At 40.7% G+C, this 14526-nt stretch overlaps 1 protein-coding gene across 1 annotated transcript in view; it reads left to right on the forward strand.

Moving 5' to 3' along the window:
- dgke (diacylglycerol kinase epsilon) overlaps positions 1 to 9187 on the forward strand; it is a 35932-nt gene extending 26745 nt beyond the window's left edge. The window contains exon 12 of the mRNA XM_003223218.4: positions 822 to 9187. Within this exon, the coding sequence (XP_003223266.1) occupies positions 822 to 1019 (198 nt within the window). The 3' untranslated portion in view covers positions 1020 to 9187. The remainder of the gene's footprint in view (positions 1 to 821) is intronic.
- Positions 9188 to 14526: the final 5339 nt, after the last annotated feature.

Consider the following 14526-nt stretch of genomic DNA (forward strand, 5'->3'; position numbering starts at 1 on the left):
GTGGTGGATTCTTTTTCTCTGGAGGTTTTTATAGAAAGACCTGAAGGCCATCAAGTACTTTAATTGTGTCTTCCTGTGTGGCAGAATGAAGTTGGACTGGATGGCCCTTCAGGTCTCTTCCAATTTAGGATTCTATGATTCTCAGTACTTTGGTAGTGAGCATAGAATAAAAGAAGGTTCCTGGAACTGGGACTTTTCATGCCTCTTAGTTCCTAAACCACACCCTTGGAATTACAGTAGAGTCTTGCTTGTCCAACCTCGGCTCATCCAATGTTCTCTATTCAACGCAATCTGCCTTTTAGTAGTCAATGTTTTTGTAGTCAATGTTTTCAATGCATTGCAATGTTTTGGTGCTAAATTCATAAATACAGTAATTACTACATGACGTTACTGTGTATTGACTGCTTTTTCTGTCTATTTGTTATAAAACATGTTTTGGTGCTAAATTTGTGAAATCATAACATCCAATGTTCTGCTGGCCCGTTTATGTTGGATAAGTGAGACTCTACTGTATTCATAAAAACTGAATTTATCTTATGGATCGTTCAATTCAGTTCAGCCATGCATACAAGCTGACAGCACAGTGGCGCACAATCAGGAGCACATGAGTGGCATGATGATGATATATCCCATCTGTGCTGACAAGTGTGGTTTTGAATTCGGCCATATTTTAAGTCTTGTGTGTCTTTATTTAGAGATGCTTTTGCTTCGAAATGGCTGTCAGTTTATACAAAGTTAGTACCAGTGAGTTTCAGGTGATGTTGCGAGAATAAATATATCTCCACTGAGCTTTGTTTTGTTTTTGCTTTTCTCAATTCCAGCTGATCCTGAAGAATTCCAAGATGCCAATGCAAGTGGATGGAGAGCCCTGGGCACAAGGCCCCTGCACAGTGACAATAACTCACAAGACCCACGCACTGATGCTCTATCACTCAGGTGAACAGACAGACGATGATGACGAGATCTCCAGTGTATCCGAGCAGGAGCCGTTAAAAGATCAGACGGACGAGGATACATAGGTCTTGGCCACATTTTCATTTACTAGCTGGTAGTGGTAACACAGCTTGACTTTCACAGAAAAGCTTTGTGCTAAATATTCTGACTATAGTAGACCTCTTAAGGCCATGCCACCTCTACTTTCCTGTGGTGTTGGAATTAACCAAGCCATGCTTTTAGTGACTGAAGAAAGCTAATCCATGCTGAAATTCAGCATACAAGTTTGCTTTGTTGCATATTGTGATGCTGAAGTAGAGATGAGGACCAGGGAGAGGCACTTTCATGGTCACTTGGCAGTGACTGCCCTCCTGACAGCATTTCTTCTGTAAACTCTCAGAATCCTTCCCTAGTTCTGTGGAGTAGCTACCAAACGTTCACCATTTGTCATTGTGTAAATCTAGCATTGAAGAGGACATGACTTCATGCTGCAAACTTCATCATGCCTCACTGGGAGTACTGGTGGATTCAGGTGTGACTTCTCTTGCTTGCACATTTCTTCATTTTCAGAGCTAACTGTGATGCAGTGTTACATCAGCACCAGGATTTTGGCTACCCATGGTTAGGTCTGAACATGAAAAAGATTGTGAGAGGGGAGTGAGTTTGCATTTGGATGTGTCTGAGCCCACAGGACACTCCTAGTGCATTTAGGTTTATACTAGATCTCAGCCAATGTCACTGTCACTAAGACAGTCACTGGCTTCTATTGAGAGCTTGAGTAGTTTTATATTTCTGCTGTCTTAGATGCTAAGGAGAGAGAGATATTGGCCTGTACATTGTTTATCAGCCATATTTAAAGCATTCACAGTTGTCCCATACATAAAATGTGCTCCTTCACCGATTTCCTAGAGATGAAAAGAGTTTCATCTCTGGACTATGGCTCTGAGAGGCAGTAGGAAATGTATATGGGAAACAAGAGCTGTAGAAATGAAACTGTTGAGCCAGGTGTAGATATGTTGTAATCTCTCCCACCCCGCCCCCGGCCATTCCTGTTCAGAATGGATATGGCATTCTTCCTGGGGAAATAAGCACACTAGCAGAATAGAAAATGCTTCTGGCAGCTGACCTATGGCTAAGAGGACTAAGCTGTGTCACGAGCCCCAACCACTTTTGTGTATCCATTTTGCAAGGGGATTCAAGGTACCTCTTATTGCAACATGCCCAAAAATACATGGATTTAACTGAGAGTCGGGCTAACATAAGTCACCCAAAATATTCCAGTCCTAAAATGCTGGCAGAATTATGTAAAGCTTAATAAGAAAAGGATAACACTTTCATTTGAAACAAGTGGAGGGGAATTAGATTTTAAATTTCAAAGAATTGATAAACTAAACCGTCCGCAACACCCAGCAGCAAATGAGAACATTGTCAATCATTTCTGGGTTAGACTCCACAAATAAAAGAAGTCCTCCATTCCAGCAGAGGCTTCTGACAAGTTTTCCCTTCCACCCAACCTCAGTCCCTCTCTACAGCATTATCTACGCTGTTTAAAGGGGTTTAGCAGCCCTACAATTTAACTTTTCAAGAGGCTGTTTTTTTTGTAAGATAAGTTCTATTGATAGGAATTTTGGATTTATCCCAGTGTAATGTAAGCTTATTTAGGTCACATACAGGTTTTTGGTTTTGCCTGGGCCACAATCCATAGGACCATGCACAAATTCTACAGAAGTGAACAGATGTTGCCCAAGGTTGACATTCCTCTTCATTTCAGCGGTGTTTACACAGAACATTTTGGACACTGATTTTTCCCCTCATCTCTGTAGGGAAGAAATTCCCCATTTTGGCACTTCATTTTTTGCTTAATAGCTCTGGTGTATGTTGGCCACTTAGGGTAATATAATTCCAAGTTATCAAACAATTGTTTCAAATAGCTTAAATTAAGACTGCCTCACTCAGAAAGTCTCTAAATATTTTGATAAACCACAGCAGTCTAAACTTAGCAATTAATGGTCTTGTGCCAGTTTGAAAACCAGTTTCTATGTTTCATGTAGTTTACTGTGTAGACCAAATATTACTTATAGGGATGGCAGGAGTTTTGCTGAACTATTTTTTTCTCAAATATAGTAATATATTTTTGTTAAGTAGATGCATCATTGCACTGTGTTTGCGACACTTTGTTTTCTATACACATCCCAGCTTGTTAGGATATGCATCCCGCAAAGACCATTTGAATCCATATCTTCTGTTGTACAAGCTAGGTTTCTGTGTCCATATGATAGAATCTATTTTCTGAGACACAAAGAAAGAAGCGATGTCCTTTTATTCACTGCTTCCCCTTCATGAGTAGTTGTTATATCTTTCTCTTTGTACATACTTAACGAGTAAGAACAGTTATAAAAGTGCATGGAAAACTATTATCAGTGTGAGAGTCACCAGACAAAGAAGCAGCCCAGGTGGATGTTACATTTAATGTGAAGTTCACAGAGATCTAGCTATTCAAGTTCTGCTCTATTTATATGAATTATTCCTTTATTTTTGTATACATGTTTATTTAAGTACTATGGGTGTCTTGGTGTTTACATAGGCATAAAAGTAAGTGGACCACTTTTGAAAGTTTACTGGGATAGCTTCATTCTTTCCTGCTAAATAAAGCATTAATGCTTGTTCCAGAACAATGGAGGAGACAATGCCCTTTTTGCTGTTTTATCATGTTATCTAGAGCAGTATGTCAGAGCTGTAATGGAAGTTCCTGCTTTTGAGCACAATTGCAAGTGACTTTCATCAGGCAGTTGAGGAGTGACTCCAGCAACCATTGGACAGTGCAGAATTGAACTATAACATAATTCAAGCCTGGATGATACATTCTGACTGGGAAATCTTTCATGTGTAATGAAACAGTGAGCACACCTTACTCACAATATGTGATGCAGTGTACTCTTAATTCTCAGTCTCACCTTCCCTCCAAGTGCCAAATACACTTCAAGAGAAGAAATGAGCTGATTGGCACTGAACTCTAAACCCCAAGCTCTTCCAGATTCTTTGGAACTACAGTTCCCATCAGGCTTAACCAACAATGTCATTGGTGAGAGATTGGTGTGAGGAGTTGCAGTCCAGCAACATGAGGTGCACCACTCAATTCAGTCATGATTAAGATCTGTGAGCCTGGGGCAAAGTAACCCTGAATGAAAACTCTGGCTCGTGTAGTCCATCCCCTCATATACTAGAAGTGGATCTTTATTGGCTTTTCTTGTTCCTGGCTTCTTATCTTTAAACCATATTCCGGTTTAATAATAATAAACTGGTTAAACAAACTAGCTTTGGAAACAGCCTCTTCAAGTACCTTGTTGGGAAACTGACCATTGCTTGTTCTAAACCAGGCATGGGCAAACTTTGGCCTTTCAGGTGTTTTGGACTTTAACTCACACAATTCCCAACAGCTGGTAAGCTGGCTGGGATTTCTGGAAGTTGAAGTCCAAAACACCTGGAGGACCGAAGTTTGCTCATGCTTGTTCTAAACAGTGATCACTGGTTCCTAGTTAAGGGTAAGCCAAGATTTAAAACTGAAACTCTGTGCAAAAGCCTGTCTTTTGGGAAGAGGAGGAAGGAATATAACATCCCGGGTCTGCAGTCTAGCATGAATATAGAAATTGGTTGGTGTGTCTATACATCACCTTTGTTATTTACATTATGTCCAATGGGCAATTGGAGACACAACAAGGTACTCACTGCCCAACTACACATGGAAGATTTTCAGACTAAGGAAGGAGTAAGCCAATTGAAATGCTCTTGTATATTGTGATATGTGTTTCTGTCTAATTTCTTTATGTATTTCTGTAAAATTGTTTATAGAACAAATGCTGTTATTCTATAATATGTTATCATTTTAAGTGCATTGCACTACTGAATGCTGACCAGAATTAAGCACTTGAGAATTGTAAAACTCTTTAAAGCACTGCAGTTGACCAAAAGGGGGTGCTCACCTACCAAGTGAACAGAATATACACACAGATTCCTTGTGAATTTACATTATTGGTAAATTAACGAAGCACTTGCATTTTTAATGTTTTACATTTTTTATTGTTTTGCTTAAATTTAACTACATTGAAGTAATTTGCAAAAGAAGTTAGTCTTTTCAAAGAAGTTGCTAACTTGGGAATTTGGTTTCATGACCCTCTGGCTGGTTGGCATCCCTGTGACATGCAGTGATTTCTTTTGGCCTGTCGTATGTATTTCAGTTTTCACATTAGAAGTTGCTTTCACTTCATGACTACATTGGAAAGAGATAAACAGTGTTGTTTACGCTGCATTCAATAGCAGCAAAATGGAGGGATTCCATTTGATTCAGACAATCTTTGTCTGCTCCCAAATGTCCTCGTTCCTGAATAGGGCACCTCGAATCTGGATGCTGTGGTGTCTGGTTAGTGAGTACAAGTGGCATATTTTGTTCTTGGTTACTAACCTCAGGATTTTAAAGTGCCAACCTGCTAATATGTTAGGAGTGGTGGAACATGGGGCCTTGCAGATGTTGTTGATCTGAAATTTCCATCAGCCCTATTGAGCACAGTCAATGATGAGTGATGAGATGAGTGATCCAGCTGTTTTTGGAGGCCCACCTATGCTTTTCACACTACACAATTATCGTGTAGTCCACTTTAACAGCCATTGCTGTATCTTATGGAATCCTAGGGTCTGTAGTTAATGGAGGTACTCGATCTCTTTGTATGATGATTGTATGTGCTCATCCCTAAACTGCATGAATCCCCAGGGTTTCATAGGATCTTACCATGCCAGCTAAAGTGGAACCATAATTGCATATTATAAAAGGACCCATGTTCTCTACTTCTGCTCTAAACAGAAATTAGAATCTATGCCAGAATCTAAGAAGAACCCTGCATCTCTGACATAGCATTGAAGTAGACAGTATTTATCCTGAAATGAATGTGACATGACTATTAATGTGTGCCCAAAAGTGATATAGCCATATTTTCTCTTCTGTGCTATTTCAAATTATGCTCAGGTTGCTTTTTGCTTGCTGCTTTTTTGACCTTTTGTCTGTCTTTTGCCAGCCCGGGGACTGAACTTAATATTGTTTACATACCTCGTGGGGACTGATCAGATCCTCCAAGAGTTTTTTTTCCTTATGCTTTGAAGTTTTAGCCTTCACAAGCTGCTAGTTTTGAGTTCAAACTAATGGGAAATTGAATTTTTGGGCAAGAGTCAGAAGATAGTCAGAAACACATTTTCTAGGTCTCACTGCTTTGGATTTTAGAAAAGGAAATCTTTTGACTGTATTAAATACTTTGCTACTGAAATAAAATGGATGATGCACTGAAGCTTGAAGTCCAGGTATTGTAGTAGTCCTTTCTTTTTAGAATAGTTGTTATGATCTTTTCTTGCACAGGATGCTTTCTCACCTGAGTGTGAAAGCCAAAGGCAATGGGAAATGTAATTTAATGTACTGTTATGAGTACAGTATGAGTGTTATGAGTACATACAGTCTGTACGAACTAAAACTTTTTCATGATGGTTTATTAAAATTAACTTAAAATCCGACCTGTAAACTGCATACTCTTAATAGAGCTTCTTTTCCCCATACCGGTAATCATATCTTGGGAGAAAAATAAGACTGGCCCTGACACTCATATTCACATGTCATCAACCACAAAATGTCAATGGAGAAAAGAGGAAGAGCTAGGATCTCACATATGCTGGGTGTGTCAGGTGCTGATGGGTTGTGTAGAAAGTATCGACTACAAAAAGGATCCACAGGGATCAGACTACAACTCATATGATGACAGATATCTAGGAACTTCAAGCTTAAAACAGAATAATTCGCCTGCCTGTCAAAACCCATAGATCTTACAATGACAAGCCTGTGAGGCTACTATCTGGGTGGATGAAGTTTCTGTGCACAGAGTTTCTAACTAGGAAGACGTGTGCTAAGCAGTTTCTTTTTTTGAAACAAAAGGAGCCACCTGCGGATCAGGAGACTTATTCTTCAAATTGACCCGGATTGGAACAAAACTAGTTTTTCTGCACTGATGAGGAAGAATTAAAAGCAGTGGTGGGTGTTCCTTAACAACCACCTTCCCTTCCTTCCCTTGTGTAACATATAGTACAGCCTGACTTGTCATTGCAAGGAGATTATTTTTGCTCATAAGGCAACACATTTTGTAGGAAAACTCAGAATAAGGGCAAGAAACCAGACAAGTAGAAGCCAACATTCCTGTGGTTTGTGGCAAAAACATTCATCCTGTGTGTTATGCAGAGTGGGATTTAATTTCAGGGATATAAGAAATTCAATCTGCACTGAATGACAATTCTGTTTTGTTGTACAGTTGCTTACTGCAAATGATCTTTTTATTTGTTTTTCAGTGCAAGCACTGAATATTTCTCAGGTAATTTCTGTTGCTTCAGATATTTGCATTCTAGGTTGTAGTGTTTTTTCTCATTTACATGATTTGATGTAGAGGGTTTTTATGAAAACGCTAGTTGGTTTGTGTTTGTCCTGTAATCCAGTTTAGCAGAAAACAGTACTTTGTCTGTGGGGAAGCTGTTGCTCTTTGTGTTGTCTGAATGTCTTAGTTGTTGTTTGATCATGTGTCTTGAGTTCTCGTTGGTTTAACTAACTAAACACAAAGGGTGTATGGAAAATTTTAGAGCATGCAAATACCAACTGTGATATGGAACAAGGAAAATGTATCCGTGTGTGTAATAGTGTGTTTTAATTATCTGTTATTCTCTTAAAACATAGGTGGTCCTAGTATAGTGCTTACAATCCCCACCCACCCATGCTTGCTTTTGCTGCTCAGATAGCTGCAAACTACAAATTTAGTCTACAGTCTTATATGAGTATAGCTGGGAGTAATCCTATGCAATCAATGGGGGGTCACTAGGTGGATATACATAAATTTGTACTGTAATGGGCACTGACTTCCCCTCTTACAACTTCTTTGCTTCTGAAACCCACACCTACATTATAGCTGGCAAGTGAGCTGACAGGTAATTGTTATGGGCATCAAAACAACTGTGAGGGTGCTTGCCATATCCTGTTCATATCCATTCCAAGTTGCATCCTCGGTTTGGCTTGTTTTGAGATTTGACATCTGATTCCTTTTGTTGGGTTGAAAGGTAATTCACATGAACATAAAAACAACGGGTTTTTTAGTTTAGGCAAAGTGATAACATCCACTGTTGTGACCAATAATTTAATTCTCAAGCCCCAGTTTATTGATCTTGTCATTATGCTCTCATTTTAGATAACCTCAGTTACCATTGTTATTTTATTTTTGTCAATATAAGCTGCCGTTGCAAAGTATGCCTACTATAAATGACTCACTTGTGTGTCCCAAACAGTAGTGTGGGAGCCCAGTATTAAAAGTAATCCTATGTGTGAGCAATCTTCGTGTTTGAGAGAAAATAGCATATAAACCTGTTTCCTCTTGTTGTATTCAAAGAATGGCACAATGTAGTGACTAATTCCTAGTTCTTATAAATGTCAGACAAAGCAGTCAGATTTTACCTGAACCATAAACCTTCAGTCTCTGGAGAGGGATTAACAACTTAGTGTTTCTGCATTTTGAGGAGACATCCCTTCATTGTATTTTTCTGTATGGTTGTCAACATCCAACTTCCCTGCGTTTTACTGCAAATAAAGCCTGTCAGTCAAGATGTTTCTAGACTAATTCACTTGAGTCAAGGACTTGTTAGATGCCATTAAGCAAGCCTCTACCTACTTTCTGAAACATAAAGGAATTAAAATAAAATTACAAATTTAGCAACAGAGGATTTACCAGTGGTTCTCAACCTGGGGGTCCCCATATGTTTTTGGCTTTCAACTTCCAGAAATCCTAACAGCTGGTAAACTGGCTGGGATTTTTGGGAGTTGTAGGCCAAAAACATCTGGGGACCCCAGGTTGAGAACCACTGAGCCTATTCTGACTCTTCCCACCCCACCCATTCTTTCTATGACTCTGGAAAAAATGTGCTAAAAGGAACATTTGTAAAGAATATCTGGTTCATGATTTGTAAATATTATTTTGGAGAACCCCTATTTTAATACTAGACTCCCCCTACATTTTATGTTGTTTCTGTTCATTGGAAAGTGTCTCTGTGTACATTTGGTGTGAAGGAAATGATGTGTGGATTTGAATCTGTGTCGTCTGCTCACTTGAGAGGAGACACTAATCTGAATGTGAGTCTGTTTCCATGACTTGTAAAAAACTTACAGTGAAATAAAGAAAATGAAATAAAACATGTTTGGCAGTAAATGTTTGTAGCACTTGCTTGGGTGAGATGGACTCGGGCTGCCAGAAGGAAGGGGACAGGTGTGAGAGAGACACAAGCAGGTTACGTAGTAAAGCAGGCCCACAATAGTACAGGCTATTGATATTGATACTTGTGTGCTTTACATTAAAATAGGTTAAACTTCTAAGTTGGAAGGCCGCCCAGGATACGTAGGGGTTAGCTAGCAATTTGGCAAAGAGAGTTCAATACTAGTCGGATTATTATTGAAAGAACATCCACTGAAAATATGCTAGGAATTTAACCTCCAAATATCACTATTAAATTATTAATATCCCCAAGGTTTCGGAAGAAATTATTCAGAGATGAAGCATACATACTCTTAGACTATGCATGCTTCATCTCTGAACATCAGCTTAATTTAGAGCAGGAAGTTGGGTATTTGACAATAATAATCTATTCAGAGAGATGAAAAGAAGGAAGTGGTCTGATATCTCTAATGCAGAACTTTCCAAACATTTCATGTTGGGGACATACTTTTAAGACATGTCATTTTGCAACGCAGTAGTTCAGTTTTACTAGCAAACCAGGGATTAAGCCAGCCCCTTAGAAGAGATGCAGACATACACATAAATTGCAGTAATGAAATGTATGAGGACACAATATATCTCCAGAAAATCTATTTTTTTTAAAAAAGACATTTATTGCTTACTTCACATAGACTCAGAATTTCACATTATGTTTGTGCGACACACCAATGTGTTCTGACATACAATCTAGAAAACTCGACTCTAATGAATTTATTACCATTGTAAGAGATAAGATTTTTTTCATATCAGGAGCGACTTGAGAAACTGCAAGTCGCTTCTCATATGAGAATTGGCCATCTGCAAGGACGTTGTCCAGGGGATGCCAGAATGTTTTGATGTTTACATCCGTGTGGGATGCTTCTCTCATGTCCCCGCTTGGGGAGCTGGAGCTGACAGAGGAAGCTCATTCTCGCTCTTCCTGGATTTGAACCAGCAACTTTCAGGTCAGCAACCCAACCTTTCAGGTTAGCAGTCCTGCCAGCACAAAGGTTTAACTCATTGCGCCACCAAGGGCTCCAAGATATAAGATTAATCAGTCTATTTCAATAGTTAGGAGTGGAGCCCCCAGATGGCGTAGTGGACTAAGTGACTTGAAGGTTGGGTTGCTGACCTGAAAGCTGCCAGGTTCGAATCCCACCTGGGGAGAGTGCGAATGAGCTCCCTCTATCAGCTCCAGCTCCATGCGGGGACATGAGAGAAGCCTCCCACAAGGATGGTAAAAACATCAAAACATCCGGGCGTCCCCTGGGCAACGTCCTTGCAGACGGCCAATTCTCTCACTCCAGAAGCAACTCAAGTTGCTCCTGACACGAAAAAAAAAATAGTTAGGAGTGATGTTCCTGAGGTGGATAGAATTCTGTTAGTGACATATGTAGGAATAAACAGCCATTACAACTGCATGTGTGTGTTTTTAACGTCATTACACAAGGAGATATCTATTACCTCTACCCATGAACATTATTCTATTTTGTTAGGCACAGCCAGACATCTGTTATTTTTTAATTCTTTTTTCACTACTTGACAACAGTCTTCCGGAGCAAAGTATTGACAAAAGCAGAAAAGCATCACAGGTCTCCCATGAAGACAAGTATTTATGAATTTTATATGAAAAACTGTACTTCAGACAGTATTTGGTTTTCTGATCTCCCTCCTGCTTCCATCCATGGGTGGTTCACCCGTTAGGCCAAGTAGGCCATTGCCGAAGGTACCATCCTCTAGCGGGTGCCGCAGCCTGAGCAAAGGCCAGGCCGTGGTGCCCTCCCCATCCTTGGCTCCCCCACCCTCCGCGAGCGCGGCCTGGCCGCCTCCGCAAGCGCACCTCGGAGGGGGCGGAGAAGGCGGGAATGGCGGCACCCCCTCTCGCACCCCCGCCCCCTTGTCAGGAAAGGAGGGTGCAAGAAGGCAGAGGGAAGGTGGAGAGAAGCCCCTGGGGCCACTGCCAGGCATCCCAGGAGCATGGCGGAGGAGGCAGAGGTGGCTTGAATCCCGGCATGAGGTGAGCACGGGAGGAAGGGCTGGGCACCAAGGGTCTTGTCCTTCCTGCTGGGGAGAGGGAGAAGGAGGAGAACCAGGTGAGGAGGCTTCCTCATCCTCCTCCTCTTCCCCTTTCTTTCAATTCCAGCTTGTCAATATCCTTGAATTGCAGTGGACACAGTATTCTAGGTGAGGTTTGACCAAAGCTGTACAGAGTGAGGTAATGACTTCCCTTGATGTAGACACTATACTCTTATTGATGCAGCCTAGAGTTGTATTGGCTTTTTTAGCTGCCGCATCATACTACTGACTCACAGAGCCGGCCCTAGGTATTTTTCAAGTGTAGGCGAACAGAATTTTGGCGCCCCCCCCCCCCCCCAAAACCAATCACTGAAAAATAAAAGCGCTGGATAAGCGAAAATGTTGGATAATGAGGAAGGATTAAGGAAAAGCCTATTAAACATGAAATTACATTGAGATTTTACAAATTAAGCACCAAAACATCATGTTTTACAATAAATCAACAGAAAAAGCAGTCTCGACTGCGCCCCCATATGTTTGGCGCCCGAAGCAACCGCTTAATTCGCCTCATTGTTGGACCAGCCCTGCTGACTCATGTTCAACTTGTGATCTACTAAGACTCCTCAAAGCTGTGGCGCAGCTGGTTAGTAGCCAGCAGCAAGAAATCACTACTGACCAAGAAGTCATTGATTCGAAGCCTGGGTCAGGATTAAGCTCCCAACCGTTAATAGCCTAGCTTGCTGCCCCCTAGTAAAGGTAAAGCTTTCCCCTGACGTTAAGTCCAGTCATGTCTGTCTCTGGGGGTTGGTGCTCATCTCCATTTCTAAGCCAAAGAGCCAGCGTTGACATCTCCAAGGTCATGTGGCCAGCATGACTGCATGGAGCACCGTTACCTTCCCGCCGGAGCGGTACCTATTGATCTACTCACATTGGCATGTTTTCGAACTGCTAGGTTGGCAGAAGCTGGAGCTAACAGCAGCCGCTCACACCGTTCCCAGGGTTTGAACCTGGGACCTATCGGTCTGCAAGTTCAGCAGCTCAGCGCTTTGACACACTTTGTCAACGGGGCTCCCTGCTGCCCCCTAAGCAGCTCGAAAACAGTTGCATCTCTGAGTAGAGAATCTAGGTACCGGAGGCTAATTTAACTTAATTTACAACACCATAAAACTGCCGGCAATGAGGAAGTACTACCATTTTAAAAAAGGACTCGGTGTCACAGCAGATGATGAAGTGGCAGCTTCCCCTGTGGCCAGAATTGAGCATACCCTCATGAAACTGGAAGCTGGAAAATGTTAAATTGCCTCTAAAAACAGTCTCCTGTTTTTAATACTGTATCCTGCTTGTTGATTTTAATGATTGTTTTTATTGATGTTGATGTTTTTTACTGGGATAATTGTTTTATTGCTTTGTTACTATTATTTGTTTGTTTTATCGGGCCAGGCCCCATGTAAGCCGCCCCGAGTCCCTTCGGGGAGATGGGGCGGGGTATAAAAATAAAGTTATTATTATTATTATTATTATTATTATTATTATTATTATTATTATTATTATTATCATCATCATCATCATTATTATTATTATTATTATTATTATTATTATTATTATTATTATTATTGTCTGTATGTATGTTGTATGTCTAATAATGGCATTGAATGTTTGCCATGTATATGTGCATTGTAATCTGCCCTGAGTCCCCTTCAGGGTGAGAAAGGCGGAATATAAATACTGAAAATAAACAAATTAAATCCCTTTCACATGTACTGTTTTCAAGCCAGGTATAAACTCTGATCTTTCACACCAACAGTCCTACTATCTGAATATAGTTGTTTTGCTGTTTGCACATATAAAATGCCATGATTCCTGCTCTCTGATTCACAGTGGCTGACCTCTAAAAGTACCTCTCCTCATGGCAGAATACAGTGCTGTCGGCTGTGTACGGGTTTCTTCCGAAGCTGAGCCGCCACTCCCACCCATCTCTTGGTGCAGCTGGGAACAATGTGAGAACGTTCTGTTGGCAAGGAGGGAACAGATGGCCCTAAAAGTCTTACTGCTTATGAGCCTTCCTTATTGGGGAAGGAAAGGGGTGAACAATAGCGTACAGAGCTGAGCATGTGCCACCCAACAGTGCGCGGAGTCATTGTTGGAGCCAATGTGCAAAATCCCAATTCCACGCTTAGGAAGAGCCCCAAAGGAGCCTTGCTTCTCCAAACCTGCAAAAGAGCAGCTCCCCATGTCGCACATTAAAACCAAGGAAAGGCAATGCATATAGAAATCTAATTATTGGCAGGCATCGAGCAAGTGTTTAGCATGATAATCACAGGGCCCCCGGTGCTTTCTTGTGCAGGGACCCCTGAAAGGTGATCCTGAAAGCAAAAGTTAAAGCCATTGAATTTCCATCCATCATGTAATGTTGGCTTTGATTGCGCTGACAAGATTAGGTTTTGTTGGCTCCTAAAGTGCAGTGAGAAACTCTTATTAATCACTTTAAGATATTTTTTTATATTTTGAGACAAAAAGGAGGTTGCCTCCTCATTAGCCATCAACCAGAGCCTGAATAATGGTGAAAAAGAGTTTTAGTAGAGCAGAAGGGACTTCCAATGAAGGACAGCCTGCAGGAAGGCTTCTCCACTGGCCAATGTAGAGATGAAGATTTCACACATTGCAGCGATAGTTTCAAGGCCTGGGTAACTTAGTGGACAACGGACAAATTCTGTTTGTCTGATGTCCGTCAAGCCGGCAACATTTTTGAGTCTCAAGGAAGGGAGATATGACTTAATGGTGACTGAATCCCATCCCATTGTTTACACTATGCAAAACCACATAATGAATGTACTCCACCCTTTTTCTTCCAGGAATCGGTATCCATTCTCCTTAAGTTTCTTTTGTTATTGTTTCTAATGAGTTATCAAGTAAGAAGTGAGAAACACCACTGTACGGAACTGATATGTGCCTTGCTGCCTGTAAAACTAGTGCAAGGAACTAGCTGGCTTTGGGTTTTAAATGTTATTTATTAAGTTATGTCTGTATGCATGTACTTGTTGGCATTTAGTATGTGCCTTTTATGTTGTTAGCCGCTCTGAATCCCATATTGGGAGATGAGGCAGAATGTAAATAAAGAGTTTATATTATTATTATTATTTTATTGTATGACACAGCAAACAAGATAGACATGCTGGATTTCATATCACAAAATCACAAGTCGAACACTTCCCAAGTGTCTAGGACTGTGTGATGTATTATTATTATTATTATTATTATTATTATT

Source organism: Anolis carolinensis, chromosome 2 (genome assembly GCF_035594765.1).
Source record: "Anolis carolinensis isolate JA03-04 chromosome 2, rAnoCar3.1.pri, whole genome shotgun sequence".
NCBI lineage: Eukaryota > Metazoa > Chordata > Lepidosauria > Squamata > Dactyloidae > Anolis > Anolis carolinensis.